We start from the raw sequence: 18888 nt of genomic DNA, 5'->3' as shown, positions 1-18888 counted from the left end.
ATAGAGAATATACTACTCTTGATTCATACATCTACATAATGTAAGTGTTATTATATATCAATAAAACATTTACTGTTGATTACATACTTCATCTATTCATCACACCATTTTTCTAAGTGCTATACATTATTTATGTAATGTATCACTAATTACTGCAACACCAATATTTCCTCTTTCAAACAGACTCTTCAACTCATTTGTGTCAGGTCTTGCCAAATTAATTAGGATGCTCTGCATCCCATTATTTGACTATATTCAAATTTCACACTGCTGTACTTCGGTTGGAAAAAAAGAGATTGCCCTGCTTCTTAAATAGTTACCAGCAAGCACTATTTCTAGCTTTTTCTTTACCGCTCAATGCACCGGGGCACATTATCAGATGCTGGCAACACACAGCGAACAAAGTGTTATCAATGACTCACTAAAAAATGTTACTGACTGGTGCAAAAATACAGCATGTATTATTTAGCTTTATCACATGACTGTATTTAGTAAGTTATTAATAACCTTACCTTAAATACAAGTTCTCCTATCAGTCCATTCCATGACCCATCATCCTGAGGACTCCCATACTTGTGATCCGGTGCAACGTAAATTTCGTATTTAAAGCCAAGGTAAGTAGCCAAGGCTTCCAACACATCTATTGAGAAGCCTTGATACTTCTTCGGTTTTCCCAGAACATTTTCAGACACCATGACAAAGGGCTCTTCCTAAATGGAAAACAAAGGAGCTAACTGTTAGTAAAGAAATTACATCCCATATGTGGGTGCCTCTGGCTGGACAAACACTGTATCCGGCAAACACAACTAGTAAGTAATTCATGCTCTCAGGAATGAAAAACATGAAAAAATAGTCCATACCAGAGAAACATGCATTTCTCTTGTCCTTACTCTGTAATGTGAATATAGAATGGTTGATTTTAAACAGTTCTATCCAAACAGCATCCATTTGATTAGTTTAGGGAGAATCAATTCTGGGACTTAAGTTTGTATATGAGAACAACTGGTGAATATTCATCAAAAGATCATAGAATCATGGAATAGTTAGGGTTGGAAAGGATCTTAAGATCGTCTAATTCCAACCCCCCTGCCATGGGGAGGGACACCAGGAGAGTCCATGTCCCCTGTGGGGGATGATCATCATAAAGGATACAAATAGATACTGAAAGTTGGAATTGGCTGGTAAGACTTCCTAACAATATGCTTTTCTTTTCCTTTCCCCCAACATCTTATTTTCTCTTTTTTTTTTTAATTAGTATTTCAATTAAAATTTTCAGAAATAAATTATTTTTGGCTAATTTTTATTAATATTTATTTTTAATTAATATTTCTAATAAAATTTTCAGAAAGAAATTACTTCTTGGCTAATTTTATCTTCCCTCCTCCACTATTACACTTTCTATATTGAGTATTTAATTAGCAGATATTCTCCTTTGCTTTTTAATGAAACACAAAAAGACATCATGCTTCTGAAGACAAAAAAAAATATTTGCCATAGATGAATCTTATTTCTGTTCTTCATTTTCTCTGAGAACACCTGTGATCTACCCAAGTAAGAGCAAAATCATCAAATCCCTCCAAAAACGATGATGGAACTGTAACACCAATTTTTTTTAACTACGCTACATTTTTGCCTTTTAATTCCTTAAATGGTGCTGTAATTTAGTATGAGTTTATCAGAAACATCTATTGTGTAGTGCAAAAAGTTAGTTCTAACTCATTGTGGCTTGGCCATGACAAGCACATTAAATCACTTCCTGACCAATTTCTCCCAGTCTGCATAATCCACAAGCATACAGAAAACAGATTTGTTTTCCTGTAGTATTTGTGGCCCAAACTTTAATTGTATCTCCTGAAGCATTGTACCTAAATATTTTTAGTTTGGTAGGATGTCAGTCTGTGTGAACAAATACTGAAATTCAGGCAGGATGTTCTTGGAATAAGAAAGCACCATTTCTAAATGCTTAAGTTCATGAAGACAGCCACATGCTGAGGATGCTGCCAAAGAAGCAAGCATGCGACCAGACTGCACTGGCAGGAGGCTCTTATCTGTCTGCAGAAAAACCAGAAAAAATCCCTCAAACCACCCCCAAACGACCCCCCCCCCCCCCCCCAAATAAAACAAAACCCAAATAAACAAATTAAAAAAACAATAAACAAAAAAGCAGGAAGGGGTTGACTGTCTCAAGCTATTATTTCCCAGTTCTCAGAATTTCTTTCTTATAAATTATCCAAAATCAGCCAAATGGAATAAAAATGAAGGACAGCAAGTGCATGTGATTTTTTTTTTTAAGTAGCTTTCCAGTGCCTGGGTTTCAACTATATTGATGAAATTAAGACTAAATTGATGAAAGCCTCTCCTAAATGAAAACACAGAACGAATTGAGCTTTGCTGCTCACTTTGATGAGAGATTCCCTTCATACAGACTCAAAACTACTGAAAAAGTTTCCACAAAAAAATAAGAAAATTGTAATTTATCAATCTAAGCACACTATGCACAGAAGTCTCAAGATTTGTGTGTACAAAGGGTATTTTGGGAGTTGATAATTTTCATATTAGAAAGGATTTATTCCTATCACTTCTAAGTTATTAGAAAATAATTGCTCATAAACTGAATTTTTATTCAGTTAGTTACAAAGCAATTTCTAATTGTACTGATTTAAAGCACTCTTTAAAATGCAGCTTGTCATGACTAATTTCAGTCTTTTATTAAACTATGTAATACTGTTTACTGATAAGAGATTTGCCAAAAAAGCCCCAATGTCCAGTGTGCTATAGATTTAATGAAATATAAATAGTCAAATGGCTTTATGCAAACCAACTAATACTTCTCAATTTCTGTTGAAGCCTGGAGCAGCAAAATATTTAATCATATTCCAACCCAAACAAAACAGATCTATTGCTATGCATTTGTGGTTTTTTTTTTTTTGTAACTGTTTCCATTTCTCAAAAGGCACTGAAAGAGGACAAAAATATTTATTTTTATTTTTTCCCCCTTTAAATGCTGCAGGCTAAAGCTATGTCTGTTGTCCTTTTGTACACTAAGAGGGTGCTAAGGGAGCTCCTATGGAAAGCCATATACGTGCCCTCAATATTGGTGTTAAAATGATTGTCTCCATCCTTAAGAAGGCAGATCTTGTCGAAAGAAAATGTGCAAAACAAACCCAGCCTATACATTTCTCACATACTGAACAGAAAAATAATAAGAACAAAACATAAGCTTATAGAAAATAGGTGTCAAAAAATGCCAAGCTAACTGATGAATTTGGAGGTGGCAAAATTCACCTGGATGATGAAGCTTCCATTCTATCCCAACAAATTCAAGAAAATCCAGATACATTCTCTCTCCAAGGCAAGTGGTAATTAAGACTATATAAGCAGGTCTAGCTCAGAGAAGCCATACAATCACGATCCTTGCAGATACTCAAAACTCAGCTGGACAGTCCTGAATAACCTGCTCTAACACTAACCCTGCTTCACACAGATGCCACCCAAGGGTCCCTTCAAACCTAAGTTATTCCTGGATGCAGTGAAGTCACCTAAGGAAGTCCACTGTTCCTGCTTCTCCTTTTCTTCCACTTTTGGAGCACTTCTATAGGGGACTGATGAGCCTCTGTGAGGCAAGAGCAGACTTTACAGCCTGTAAAGTCCAGGAAGTCTGGAAAAGCAAAGATGTCACAATCTGCATGACTGAAGAAAGGAAGGAAGAAAAAAAAGGAAATGAATGGATTGCTCTCCCTTAACTTCTTGATTTTGCTAGATGGATGATCTGCCTCACTGGGCTCCACAGCTGTCAGATGTATTTAGGGGATGGCTTTGCATCCAACCTCAGTGGAGATCCTTCTAATAGAGAAGCTACTTTCCTTCTACTTTACCCTCAGTGTGCTTCCTTGTCAACTGAATGTAGCATTACTAAGCCCATGATAAGGGTTCCTTCTCAGAACAGCTGCACAGTTCTCACTGGCTGCTTTCTTTTCAGGATTGAAGATGTGCTGCCCTGATAAGAGAGGATAGATTTAAGACTTGATGTGGATCAAAAGGATTTCACACAGTATTGTGGGTTAACCCTGGTAGACAGATAAGCACCACACAGCCTGCAACAAAATGAAAATCAGTAGCAAGGAGGTAAAGTTTATATTAGAATCATAGAATCAACTAGGTTGGAAAAGACCTTTAAGATCAAGTCCAACCTTTATCCCAGGACTGCCAAGACATTACTAAACAATGCCACTGAGAGCCTCATCTACACTGTTTTTGAACACTTTCAGGGTCAGTGATTCCGCTGCTTCCCTGGGCATCCTGTTCTGATTACCTATTACTCTTTCAGTGAAGAAATTTTTCCTAACATCCAGTCTAAATCTTCTCTGGCGCACGCAGCTTGAGGCCATTACCTCTTGTCCTGTCACTTGTTACCTGGGAGAAGAAACCAACCCCACTTCACTACAACCTCCTTTCAGGTAGCTGTAGAGAATAAGGTTCCCCCTGATACTGGGTGAAGCTGTGAATATTGCTTTTTAAAACTGTAAGAATGCAAAATCTGGTTCAAGAGATGACTACCCCCTGAGCAAGAGAAGCTGCAAAATACTAGCTGACTCCCACTATATTAAGAAGCCTAAAGGCAGACCCAAGTTAAAGCAACATGGCATAAAAACCTGAAAGTGTTGGGAAAAAAATGACGTGATAGTACAAGTACATTGGAGAAGCAACTCACAAAAACACTCATCTCCATTCATGTACTCATTATCACTAGGTGTATAAAACCTTTCAAGGAAGAAGTTACACACTGAAAAGCCACACATCATCTTTCCACCAGATCTCCTAGCTACCTTCTCATGCAATTTAGGACTTAGGTTCTGGTGCACATGAAGTAACAGCAGGTTTTGTAAGCACTTCAAGAGTCTAAGATTGTAAGAAGAAAATAGAGTTTTTATTTACTCTGATGAAATTTGCAGACATGCCTCAATAATTTGGATTCAGTAGCTGATCTCAAGTAATCTTTTAATACCCTTTACTAAACCACCTAATAAAGTTAAAAATAAGGAAGAAGAGAAAAGCTTTTGGGCTGAGAGGACCTTCACCTTTGGAAATAGAAGGAGCAATACTTCAGCTAAATAGCAGAAAAGAACAATTACTCTGAGTTTAACTTATGCTAATTAATTAGACAATCAAAGAGATTCATTGATTTGTAAGTGTGCTACAGAGGTGGGTGATAAAGTCAAGCAATAAATTCTGGCCTTAGAGGAGGCAAGGAGGGAAAGCAAGAGGGAAAGCAAGAATGTGTAAGCATTCAGGGACAACTTACACATAGGGAAAAAACATATCCCTAAACCCAGAGTCTCTATTCAGGATGATTTGTGGAAGCTATTGGAATAGTAGCTTTAAATTTCAAGCTTTGAGAGTCATCTTTTATTTCTTCAATGAAAATCAGGTTTTGGAGGTTCTGGTATTTTTTTTTCGTAGATTCTCTCTTTTTGGACAAATCACAGAAAACTCTCTTGAAAGAAGATAAAAAGCATCATTTAAATCTTCAACAAAGCACTAACTAAATATGTGAGAGAAGAAAATGTTGCATTCAGTGGCCTGTGGTGGTCTCAATGCAGCTGTTAATGATTTTATGAGCACACCATAACGTCAGGAGATCCCTGAATGGGCAACAGGGCAGATTTTCTCTGTAATTACAAGGGTGGATGCTGTGGCTTTAAGCTGAGACTTATTTCAGGTTAGAAACTATACAAAACCATGGCACACTGCTCTGCTGCACTCATTTATGAGTTTGATGCTTGCTTTAATGATAAAAATGCTAAAAAAAAAAATATTCTGGCACATACTTTATAAATGGGAAAGCAAAACAGAACATTTAGGATTATTCTCTGGCACATCTGAATCCTCTTTTCTCCTTAGCACAGGCAGAAAAAACTTCCTAGCCAAGAGGCTATACAGAAATTATTAAGCGAACAAAAAGTTACTGGCATTTCAGATCAGAGAAATTGATCACTGCCGGGATTTACAACACATGTTGGGCCTTGACTCTAAAACTGCAGACGGGTGGCCGTATGTGCTCCAACTATGTTTGGAAGAGAGTTTTGAAATTAGGTAATTATATGGGTCATTAGAATTCACAAAACATATGAAAATGACCTCTGTGTCCACTCATCAGAAATTTCTGAACACAATGGAATATAATACTTTAATATTGACATTCTGCATTCATTAAAGGGACCCTGTATTCATTAAATCCTCCCTTCTCCACTGAAAGTAGAAAGAAAGTGTTAAAATACAGAAGCAAGAAATGAAGCTCAGTTGTGGGCAAGACTGTCAATCTGTGCTCAGCACTGACTAGGAACAGTGGACAGACACATTAAGTGATTCACATAGCCCAGTTGCCAAGAGACTTGGCAATTGCATGATATAAACATTCACTGTGACTCTTTAAAACTCCTATCACCTGCAAATATTAAGAAACTGCTCCCAAAACTGAAATTGACTCTCATTAGTGGTTCTCTCAATTCCCTTCCAATGGCTGCTGGATAACCAAGCAGAGCCATTATAACCAACAAGAAGCAATGTCTCATAAACCATAACCAAAACATTTTCAAGCACAGGATGCTACTGTCTTGTTGCTAGGCATAATTACATTTTCCTTGACTCATAAAATAATTAAACCCTTGCTTTTAATTGTTAGCTACTTTGCATTTCTTTCCCCAAAAGATTTTAGTGAAATATGTAGCCCCCAACACTTATTTTCCTCAAGTGCTTTATTGACCACTGTTTTGCGGATTTTATTTGGCTGGAAACAGAACAACAGCTTGTTATTTTTAATTGAACAGCAATGTACATTACTTCATGTTAGAATCAATGACCAAATTTTAATTGAAACATTTCATTCTCTCATTACAGAAATTCTCCCATTAGCAACGGTTATAAAAGTTGCTGCAAAACATAACACAATCCCCACCCCAAACAGCACTAAAACAAAGATGAAGGTTTCAAACCTACAAAATCTTGGATAATTAAGGTATGCTTCTCATTCAATATCCTATTGTGTCAACGGGCTGTGTAACGATATTGAAAAACACTGTTCTCAGATCCTGTGCTTCTCAAATATAATGATTAGAAAGTCAGTTGTACTAACAGAAAAGTCTCCTTGTCTGCAGCAAGAAGCTAGCTCATGTCCCAGAAGCTGAATACAATATTAAAGGAAAGATATTTTACATTTGGCCTTTGTTTACCACTATCCTTATGCATGTGCTTAGTCTTTCATTTTTTTAAATGACACCTTTACTGTCATCTTCAACAAGACGTGAGTTTGTGCTTTTAGTTACAGTACTTTAAACAATATTTTTTCTCCTGAATGGAATGGTGGCTTATGAATTTATTATGCTATTTAGTTTAGTACTATTTGGAAGAAACAACCAAAACAAAATGTTAGCCCACCTCCCCAAGGCTTCCAATTGCTCTGCAATAGGGCTAAGGCTTCTTTCAAAGCAATCTATGGCAATGGTCAATTAAGATGTGGCCAAGCTTTGTGTATTGATTTTAATTCACAATAACTTCATGCACCTAATAGCTCTTTCTGAACCACTATAGTTATAGGATAGGAATATGGATTGAGACTGGAAACGGAGTGTTTCAGGGTATGTCTAAACATCACAACACTAGCTATAACATAGCTAGCTCAGATCCTGGAATTAGCAAAAATGTAGTATGGGTATATAAACCTGCTGGGAGCTGCATTATACTTCTTCCAGCCGCCATACAAGAGCTCCTATTCATAACGAATTCACATAGTACTTCATGACATTGCACTGTCAGGCAGTTCACCTCCTTTTCTGTCTTGCATAGTATGGATAATTACAATCAGAGTAAGAAACACTTTATGGCTAAAAGTCAATTTTCCTGTGTGCTCTGTGAACTATATGATCATTCTGGAACACAAACACGCCCACAGAGCAGATGTGTAAGGGTCAGTGAGAGGAGAAGAGCTAAGGAGCCTTGAGAGGTAGCCTTTGACATACAGGTGAGTTAGGCTGGTCCTACCAGATTTTGTGTTTGACCTACCTTGCTGTCAGACTGTGGCCCCTGCCAGGTTCCAAAACATTTGAATTCCTCGACATTCACCTCATCTAGTATATAGCACCTGCTACTTTAGAAAAATGGATTGGAAGTATTAATTGAAAGCAAAAGGGGCTGGGTTTCCCAGCAGATTCTGAAATTAAAGCATGTAAAACTAACAATCAAAGTAGGCATGTCCAGTATGAATAGCTATAAGGATTATGACCTATCTGTTCTAATACAAGCTAGGTAGCTCAAAGGGACATAAACCAGCTATTAAAAGTAACCTGTGCCCAGTCAGTAGCAATTTCAGTTTGGCCTGTGTACAGGTATGATACGGGGAAAGTGATGGAAAGATAGGCTCTGCCTCTATCAAGGGATATCAGATTCTGTTATAATAGTTATTTTAATTATTCATATTTTGAGGAAATCTTACCATGGAACAGTAGCACCTGAGAAAAAAAATCAGTGTTTTCCAAAAGAAACCCAAATATAAATGCAAATGCTTGCAGATAGAGGAAAACAGAATGGGAAAATTAAAGGGAGGAGGCTATATCAAAACTAAATCTCTGGCAAAGCAAGGAATACTTAATCAAGGCACACTCTGCCCTGATGGGTGCAGTTGTGCCAATTATGGTGCTCAGTTATCAACATTGATTAGCTGCAAGGGAGCTGAAATGGCTCCTGCCCCCATTTTCTGCCTAGTAGAGTAAATCTAAATGGGGCTGACAACCCTCAGAAGAGAAGCAGGGCAGATGGCTGAGGGCAGGAGGCACTTTAGGAACCTTACTTTCTTCCACTTCTGTTTATGGGTCATTGTTCTTAGTCACCAAGAAAGAAATGCGCAAATTCCACTCCCATCTGCTTTGTTGCTTTGATACTGCCACTTTCTCTGACATGATAGAACAAACTTTTTAGTAGGGCCTGTTGTGATAGGTCAAGGGATAGTGGTTTTAAACTAAAAGAGGGTAGATTCAGACTAGGTATAAGGAAGAAATTTTTTACAATGAGGGTGGTGAAAAAGTTGGCTCACCATAGAGCTAGTATATCCTTGCTTTCTAACAATAGCTAGCTCAACTGAAGTCTAGTTGTCTTTCCTTAATTTCAGAAATGAAAGTCTTTATGTGAAGAGCGTGAGATAATAATCAGCCTTAGAAATGCAAGAAAAGTGCCTTTTTTCTTTTAACAATTAAATTGTTTCTAACCATTGTGTTCGTCAGATGAAATCTTTACTTAAGAAGCGGTATAAAACACATTATATAGAGTCGGGGGATAAGAGGACTAGTGCATTTTCTGCAAGCTCTGTAATTAAAAAAAACAGCCCTTAATTACAAATAATTCTGACTAAAGTTTCCAAGGAGAGTTAGGTCAATGCAAACTGCTCCTGCAAACCCCTCTCCTTAGATTGTAATTCTCTATACATACTACTATGTTCCTTTACTCCAGTAACATTTTATTTGCCTAGAAATAGATACGGTATTATGGAAATGCAAGCTAGAAAGAATCTCTAAAACCCTGTTCCCTTTCTCTGACTCAGGATGAAAGTACCTAGACTAAGCAAGACAAACATGAATCTACTCTTTTTGGACTGACCTCTGACAAAGCAGACTCCACAGCCTTCTTACAACTGATCGCCTAAGTATTCCTATCACTAGAAAGAGTAATAGGAGCTCTGAGAGCTACATGTACCTTGTGATGGGAAAAAAATTGCTGTTACTATTAAGTTTGCTTATCCTTAAAATCATTGAGAAAACTTTTGACCAAACAAAGAGCAATTAAGTTTGATTTTTTAAGTTTTAAAGATATGACAATAACTTTTAAGGAGACTAAAACTGATTCATATTGTCAGTATACATCCCAGGCCATTAAAAAAGTCCTCCTTACATTAGGAATAAGCAAACTATAGAATCCTGCAAAAATGAATAATTTTTTTAATGTCAGAATTTCAGTCTCAATAAATGCTTGCCCAGAATCATGCCCTGAAACATGAATTCAGGTTTCCAAATTGGAAAATCTGCCCCATGAAAAGATATTCCAATACCAAAGATGTTCCAATACTCTTCTGTGAGTGAAAGCTAGTCTCCTCATACATCTCTCATACTGAATGACAGCTTTCATGTCAACAGCCAGGGTATGTATGAAGAATAGTAAATAGTGAGCCTAATCCTGTCATGCATCATTACTCCTGATGATTTTGTTCATTTACCAATGAAATTAACTCCTCTACCACTGTTGCTATCATTTCCCACCACTTCACTGAGCATTTTTCTCGACATGTTTACCTATAAAAGTTCCATTCTTTCCAACATTCTTTCAAAGACGGATAATAGCAGCAATAAGGAAGAGGAATTAAGACACAGGGATTTGTTGCTGCCTAGGAAATTTTGCATTCTTTACAACTAGAAATAGAATGTTCTAAAACTTGAAGTATTTGTGAAATATTTTAACTACAGCACACGGTGTACATTAAAAACATTACTGATTTAGTGTATATAGAGATTTTATGACAGAATCCAGATAGAAGAAACTGCATCAGCCACAGCCTTGCCATTCCAGCTCTGTTGTGTTAACAGCCATCTGGTGTGTGAATAGCCAAAGATGAATTCATCCCTTACAGGTAAAAAAGTGAAATATGTTTGCTCAAACCACAAATACTGCAGCTACTGAAGATAATCATGTAATGTCTCTTAACCTTACCACCTCCTAAGGAACTTCTGCTGCTGCAGAAAATGTACGATGGTGCACTATAGTCCAATAAGGCAATAATGTTGAAACACAGAACAACATATAATTTAACATAATGCATACCTTAACAAGAATTATTCTTTAGAAGACTGCAGGCACAGGTGCATAGAAAGGGAAGCATTACAGAATGAAGAATTATTCACAGAAGTACACACCATTCAATTGTGAAAGTGGGGAAAGTGATCAGGACCACATGAGAAAAGTGAGCACCAAAAACTGGGAGAAAATGGAAGAGGCATTATGTATCAGACTATTCTGATTGTGCACTATTACAGAATACTACCTCAGTATTTTCTGAGGTATCCAACACATAATCTTTGCTTCAGTTGATCTTTATTTTACAATCATTCACCAATAGTTTTGTCCTGCCATTTATTTTTACCCTGTTTGTTCCTCTCTATATGTTTAAACACTGGGATTTTTAGATCTTTCTTATATGTCTCCTTTTCCTATCACTCTGAAAGCTACTTCAGCTTTTTGGAAACGACATTTAAAATTTTGTTTAAACCCGTGTTGGAAGTCAAATCCCAAAGACAGCTTTCAAAGCCAAGACTCAGCTTCATATCTTACTTTTCATCTTCTCCAAGTGGTAAGTTCAATAGAAAAAGGGCCGGGAGATGCAGACCTCTGGCCAGCTCATGTCCCTAAAGATACTGTCTGCTTTCAGGTTTGTTTCTTTCCTAATCTGGGCAACAAATGCTCATGCATTTAATGCCAACCATTGAGAATTAAACTAGCCCATATATGGTAACATTTTCCCTAGTGTAAATAACACTTTATTTTATTCTTTTGCTATGCTTGGCTGCCCTTCTGCCAGCCCTCTCCATGTCCCACAGTGAAAGGGGACTGTACCATGTCCCACAGTGTGCACGCAGAGGCAAGGGTGACCAAACTGTCTCTGGTCCACCTAGCTCTGTACAAGTAACCCAGGCAATAACTCTCAAGAAATGGCACATAGGGATGTATGGCAAAGCATAATTCAGTATTGCTACTATTTTTCTTCCCTTCATCCTGCCTCCATTTGCAGAACCGTCCAGATATGAAAATAAATGACTCCTGTTTGGGAACTGTATTGAATTTTCATGTAAAGTCACAAATATATTTTGCACTATTAGCAAGTTCTACCTTATGTGCTTTCAGGAAAGGATCTGTACTTTTCAATCAAGGTGTTAATTCCTTAAAACATGGAATTTCAAGCTTTTTCCTTTTTCACACAACAGGGGCTTTTTTAGAAACATGATTTTGTGAATACCTGCTGGCCTTTTCATTGTCAAACAGGCCAAATCTCATCCCATTTCTGATGGCTTAACATTCATATGAATAATTCATTAATTGCCACTGTTACTAAAATGATATAATATGTGCTGTATTCTAGCTCCCTTTCAATAAAAAAGAGCAGCTGAAAAAGAAGATAAGCTGAAATAGACAAAATGGATATTTAGCTAAATTTGTTCTTGGACCATTGTTCAGTCAAGATACTGAATTCATTTGGGGTTATTATGCTGACCTTTGATCGAGCTGTGTTTCAGAAACTCACAATATATTTCAGAAATTCACCAGCAGGTCACTTGAACTTAAAAGTAACTTGTCAAACATGAATTTTAAACTTCAACTACATCTGGGGAAGAGCCCGAGACAGACATTTGATATTTAAGAATGACAAGACAAAACTTTTCTAGAAGTGTAGAAAGTGTGGTACTAATCCAAGTCAAGTTAAAATGCTGAATCACATGTACACAAGCATGACTATAGCTCCCCTTAGAATAAAACTCAAAGAACTATTTCTTATTCCTATTTGTGCAAAGGAGAGTATTCCAATTAATTTCAGAGGAGCCAGGATTCACTGTCAAAAGCAACCAGAGATTTCCAATCTGGGGACATACAATATTCTGTCATATTCACAAAGAGATTTTGTTTTAAATCTGCAGATATGTAGCCCATAATTATTAAATTTATCTAGGACAAGGATTAGTAGATGGATGCAGATGATGGGAATTCTTCGGCACTTGTTTTTTGAAGGACTGCTTTAGGGAAATTAATCACAATAATTTATCATTTTTGGACTGCAGAATGTTTCATTTCATAGTAAGTATAATACAGTATAACTCAGGTGCTATCCTCTCAAATTCTACTGCAATTTTTAGAATGTGTCCTTTTCAACCTGAAGGCATAACAAAATGAAATTGGAAGAGAAGGGTTCGTATCTAGAAAGACACAAGAGGTTTGAAATGTTAACAGAAAAAAAATAACAAATTAATGTTAACTTCTGAAATCTCAATGAAAAGGAAAACCTATTCATATTCAAAGGTATCATTATTTAATTTTAACACAAGCTGCCTTCTTTTCCCAGATCAAGACCTGTCCTGGGTTCAGCAGTAGCAGTCATTTTTCTCCTTCTTGGTAGCTGGTGCAGTGCACTGTTTTGACTTTCGGCTCGGGAACAGAGCTGATAACAAGGATGTTTTGGTTTGTCCAAGGACTTTGTGAGCCTCATGCTCTGCCAGGGAGGAGGGGAAGCCGGGAGGAAGCAGAGACAGGACACCTGACCCAAACTGACCAAAGAGCTATTCCATACCACAGCACGTCATGCCCAGGATGTAACTGGGAGTTAGCCGGAAGGGCTGGGAGACTGCAGGGTTGGAGGAGGTATGGGTCGGTGCTTGGTCGGGCTGGGGGGGGGGGGCGCGTTATCGGTCGGCTGGTGCTGAGGTGATGTATTCTCTTCCCTTGTTATTTCCTTTATCATTATTATCATTGGTGGTAGCAGTAGTGATTTATGTTATACCTTAGTTACTAAACTGTTCTTATCTCAACCCGTGGGAGTTGCATCCTTTTCGATTCTCCTCTCCATCCCTCCGGGAGTAGGGGGAGGGAAAGAAGGGGGGGGAGTGAGTGAACGAGTTACCTGACTGGGTTTAAACCATGACAAGACCATACTGTTAGAAACTGGCAGAATTAGTAACAACTACTAACATAGTCAAGAATAGATTCTTCAGTTTTAACAGAGATGTACTGACTTAATTGAAGAACTTGGAAAATGATGGAAAAGGAAGTCTGATAAAGATCATTGGTAGAGCAAAGATGATGGGTGAAATCCCTCCTGCAAGAATTGCACATTTTCAGTGAAGAGGTTAAATATAAATCTTCAGTTTTGCCCTATCCAGAAGATACGAAATCAGATGAACACTTCCACCTATTAGTACGGTCTTGATTTACATGAAAGAGTTCTGTTGATCTGTCCAAAGTAAAACTTGCAAGTTTAATTTTGCAAAATTAATGGCATTAAAAGGAGATGTCCTTTGATAATAGCTGTAAAATGAATAGGGCTTAATGAAATTCTAGTCAGTGTCTTTACTGCCCAAGTATTTCTAGTAACCAAGTTTTTATAAATTGAATAACAACAAATAGGGAGATTAAAAATCTAATTTTATAAAGAGATAAAACAAGTATTAGTACTTTTTTTTTATAGCTTTGCTTCATTTCAGGTGTTACAGCATCCCAGCCAAGACTCTACTCAAATTCAAATATCGTACCTATTTATTCATTCTATTCCAGGAAAAATAACATAATTGCACCATTGTAATAAGCTATGTGAATAAAGATGGGAACCAATCTATAATTAGTAACAAGCAAATGCTTTCTAAATTTATCCTATAGCAACATATAAGTTTGAAGTAATGATATGCTAATGAAACCTATTTAGAAGCCACCATATCCTCATGAATAACCCTTACTTATGCATATTAAGAGCAGTAAGAGAAACTGCTAGAGGGTAAGCACCCTAAATCTCTGTCACCCACAGGAGTGGCAGCAACATCTGTGGATATCCAAAGATTAGAAGAGGTTAGAAATAATTAGCACTTTGCAATCCTGGCACCTGCACTGTTCAACTTCTCAGGCTTTTGGTTAGTACCTTGATTTTATGTCAGTGTCTGTCTGCATGCCTGCCTGCCTTCCTCTCAGCCATTACAGTTTGTGGATGAGGTAGAAATGATATTTTATCTTCCTGATTTCTGGCATTCGAGGGAAAGTATCATCAGTCAAAGGAACCGCTTGTGAAAAATACTGTTATTAGCTCATAAGTTTAAATAACCATCTGCTTCCTCCCTTTTTTATCCAGTTTACAAAATCCTTGCCTCTCATCTTTGCTGAGCAAAATCAAATGAACCTTGATTTGTAGTGTAGTTCACAGGTGGTTTTGCCTAGATAGCACTGACCAGCCTTGCAAAACTCTACAATTTTAAATGAATAAAGGAAGTTTTATGTTATGAAGCCAATGTGAATAATTTGCATCTTTCTCATACATCGCCTTCCGTGCACATCCAACATATAACTAGAGCCAGGTAGCAAAATAAGTTAGCAGATTTTAACAAATATTTTAACAAAATTCAGACTAATTGTGTTTTTCACTAGTTGTGCATGGAAATTATCACCAGCTGTGTTTTAAAACTGTTAATAAAACTAAACAGTTTTTGTGTGCTCACATGAGACAACAGGAGGCCTGCAATGAGAAGACTGAACGGCCATGTGCTGTGTGCTGAACTTTAAATGTCCACCTTCTATTTTTATTATTAATATAGAATTCTACCAGCATGATTAATGACATTTTTGTATTTTTGCAAGTTGCTAAATATTCATGCTATAATGACTTGAAAGAAGAATGCTTTCTGGCAACCCAAGATAACTGAGGATGAAGTCAGAGGAATAGAGTGGGGAGAGATAGAATAAGAGATAATAAAAAACCAACCAAGCAAACAAACAAAACCACAAAAAAAACAAACCCCAAGGCTCTAATTTGAAATTATTTTGCTAGACAAAATCCTCTGATCATTTTTGTCAACATAAAATTATACTGATTCAATGAACATCAGGCAGAACACAAAGACCAGCCATAGCCACCATAATGCTATTTTGATGAACATGCAATTAAATTAGAAACCCCTCACCGTACTGCTTTGCCTTTTTCTATGCATTCATACATCTTACTTGGTGATTGTTGTTTGATTTGTTTTGTTGCTTTTTTTTTTTTTTTGTTCTTTAGATGTTATCACAGGAATTTCTCTAGTGTACTAAGAGCCAGAACAGACCGGACACCCTGACAGGTAATAGGTTTTAAAGACCCACAAAATAATTGGAAGAGTAAAGAACTGCTCTGTCACTGACACGTTCTGGTGATTTCACTTTCTACCCCTCTCTGAGACTTTTCTTTCATCAGGCAATGTCAGCAATACAAACTGTGCCTTGTTTTTGATAAGCAAGCTGGCTGTCAGGCCCTCAAACACTAAATTGGTAATTAAAAAAATGAGCAGATAGTAGGAAGATGGAAATAGTTCAATATAACCTTTACAGTTCTGCAACCCTGGGTCAACTTTGTGTTTGGGCATTGGCTCAAAAAGATCTATACATCTCCTACTCATCTCTCTATCCCTTTCCTGCCCCCCCCCCCCCCTCACTTCTCTCCCCCTTCTTTTTCCACTCCTTCTGCTCAAGCAGCCAAAATTTATGACAGGAAATACACTGGCCTCCTAACACAAAATACCTTCCTGTTCTGGTAGATGTTGTTCTGCTTTAAACCTAAAACTTCACTGCAGCTGCTTAATGCAAGGTGTTTGCACAGGGGAAGAGCCTGGCTGAAGAAGAGCTAGGATGGAACAGGAGAAGTTTTATCGTACAATGCTACTCACCCTAAGCTGACCTTGAATATTTCCAAGTCTGGCAATTTGTGTCAGACTGCACTCACTTTGGGAAGGTAATTGGAAGGCAGCTATATCTTATGAATCATTTAGAGCTTCAGCTAGGTAACTTTAGCGAAAAGGGCACTTGAAGTTGCCCTTTATCAGTTGATACTATTGTGTTATCTAATTTAGCATGTGTTTGTGGAAGAAATGGGTTTTAACGTGTTTGATTCACTTTAAATGAACTTTACTGACAGATAACTTTATTTTGCAGAAATTTCTCCATTGCTTTGGTGTTAACAAGGTAAAATCAGACACTAGAGCACTAAGTTCCTGGCAAAATGGTGTACTTAATAAAAAGGTAAGAGGAAGAAAATACATTCCTACTAGTGCAAAGTATGAGGACCTGCTTACCAGCACAGTCACCACACGCAGAACCACTCCTCGCATGTTATTCTCCAACTTTCTGTCTGTTAGTGACCCATTCAGACCAGTGATGGGATTCCAGCAGCCAAGCTGAAAGAAAGCAGAAATCATTCTGTCATTGCCCATAAAAGTTTGCCAGTCATTCCTTTTATGTGGCTTTAAGCAGGAATGCATGAAATAAACAGAACACCTTCTGGAATCAAGGGGAGGGAAAGTCAGGCTTGTGCAGGTTCATATTTAAATTGCAAATTAAGCAATTAAGGATATCAGTTTGTGCTTTTTTAAATACCAATGTGCAGCGGATGACAGCATCCAGGGTTTTGGGGTATATGTATTGCATTAGAAAAGCTTAGGGAGGACTTCTATATTAACGAAAAACATTTAAAAAGTAGTATGGCTGTAACAATACTTCCACCTTTCACTACTACACTAATTGGAGAAATAATAGCTACCATAATTTTAGCACACTGTCTCCTTAGTCCATGTTTCCTAGCAGAACTGTTGAAAGGAATTACGCTAGTTTTAATTAAATCTCATACTACTCATTGATAATGAAACAGCAGTGATTTCTAGACAGGTTAAAAATCATATTTTAAGTTGATTGAGGAAAAGACCATTGGAAAGGCACATAGCAGTATTGAGAAAGGACTGCAACAGATAATGCAAAAGAAGTTCAGCTATGGGATGCTTTGCACTGGTGCTATTGTATTTCTTGGACTTCTGTGGACAGAAGCTTTTTCTCAGGGATCTGTCTAGGACTAACTGCCTTTCAATATGAATTTACTTGACACTGACCTGTAATTTAGCTTGTCTGAAAATATAACTTGCCTACATTTTTACATGATGGTAGACGGTTATCTTGGAGAAACAAACAAACCAACCACTCATCCTTTAGCACCATATATGAACACTACTGATTTCATTTTTGTAATTCATTAGCACATTCATCTGGCCTGTACAACTACCAGTATTAAAACCAAAACTCAACAGAAGGACAATGAATGGACTTTGGAGCAAGGTCTCAACAATGTCATGTAAACTGATTACCCATGTAAACCTGCTATAGTCAGAGGTAGGCACCTGGAGGTTCCAGTGCTTGCTCTGAATTACCTCGTGTTGTTTGTGCATGAAATCTATGAAGGGATGCTCATCTTCTGACTTGGGCAGCTGACTTAAGCCTTTAAACCCATGCAGTTTTCATGTCCATATTTAAAGGCATAAAAGATTTACGAAGATTAATACCAAGATTAACATGAGCAGGTTACTGCTTTGCTCAGTGGCCTTTAGTAAGACTCGTCTTTCAGATAATTCAACCCTATAACCTGCAAGAAATATGAACTGTAAAACATCTAAAACATTACTGTACTTTAATGCACAATCACTGAAATGGCAGGGTGCCTTAATCAGCTGAAGGGGCCTGTGAAAGAACAGCAGTATCTTTCCTGACCATGACCAAACAAAAATTTACAGAAAGCATTATTGTTCCTTCATGGGAAAGGCATTTGTATACGTGTTTCATAGATCTTTTGAAGTGAGCAAAAACCAAGGAACAAACTCCAGGTGCACACATATAACAATTTAAGGAATGGACCATTTGAAATACTTGTTTTCTTCATTACACCCACCAGGCTATCTTAGAGTAACTTCTAAACTATTTCATTTCAATATATTAATATCAATTATTTGAAGAGTCCTCCTTAAGAAATGGGTGCCTCAAAAAGGAAAAAATCCAAACCTTTCTGTGATGATAAAGGTTAAGTTTGATGATCTTAAAGTTTTTTTTCCAACCTAAATGATTCTATGTTTCCCAATAGAAGATGACCTTAAACCCATATTATAATTTCTCTCTGACATTTTCAGAAGTGCTCAGAGCTGTCCTAATTCTTGCCACCCTGAAGGTAAGGTTATACTATTTTTCAGGAATGAGCAAGGGTAATGCTGAGCTTAGTTTTAATCTCAAGTAATAAGGATGTACTGGATTCAGAACTGC

General features: G+C 37.3%; 1 protein-coding gene across 2 annotated transcripts in view; it reads right to left on the bottom strand.

Annotated features, from left to right (window-relative positions):
• Positions 1-18888, bottom strand: part of GRID2 (glutamate ionotropic receptor delta type subunit 2) — a 729516-nt gene that overhangs the window by 137489 nt on the left and 573139 nt on the right. For both annotated transcript variants that reach the window (XR_009747555.1, XM_061477352.1), the window contains exons 9-10: positions 16887-16988; positions 513-710 (exon numbers count right to left, since the gene is read on the bottom strand). Coding sequence is in view for 1 of the 2 variants with exons in the window: in XM_061477352.1 (XP_061333336.1) it covers positions 513-710; positions 16887-16988 (300 nt within the window). In the remaining variant the exon portion in view is untranslated. The remainder of the gene's footprint in view (positions 1-512; positions 711-16886; positions 16989-18888) is intronic.

This window comes from Pezoporus flaviventris, unplaced genomic scaffold (assembly GCF_033815535.1).
Source record: "Pezoporus flaviventris isolate CSIRO_AGI_PZ_B2104156 unplaced genomic scaffold, CSIRO_AGI_Pfla_v1 ptg000002l, whole genome shotgun sequence".
Lineage (NCBI taxonomy): Eukaryota > Metazoa > Chordata > Aves > Psittaciformes > Psittacidae > Pezoporus > Pezoporus flaviventris.
The sequence above is the reverse complement of the archived record's forward strand: the minus strand, read 5'-3'. Positions and strand labels throughout refer to the sequence as shown.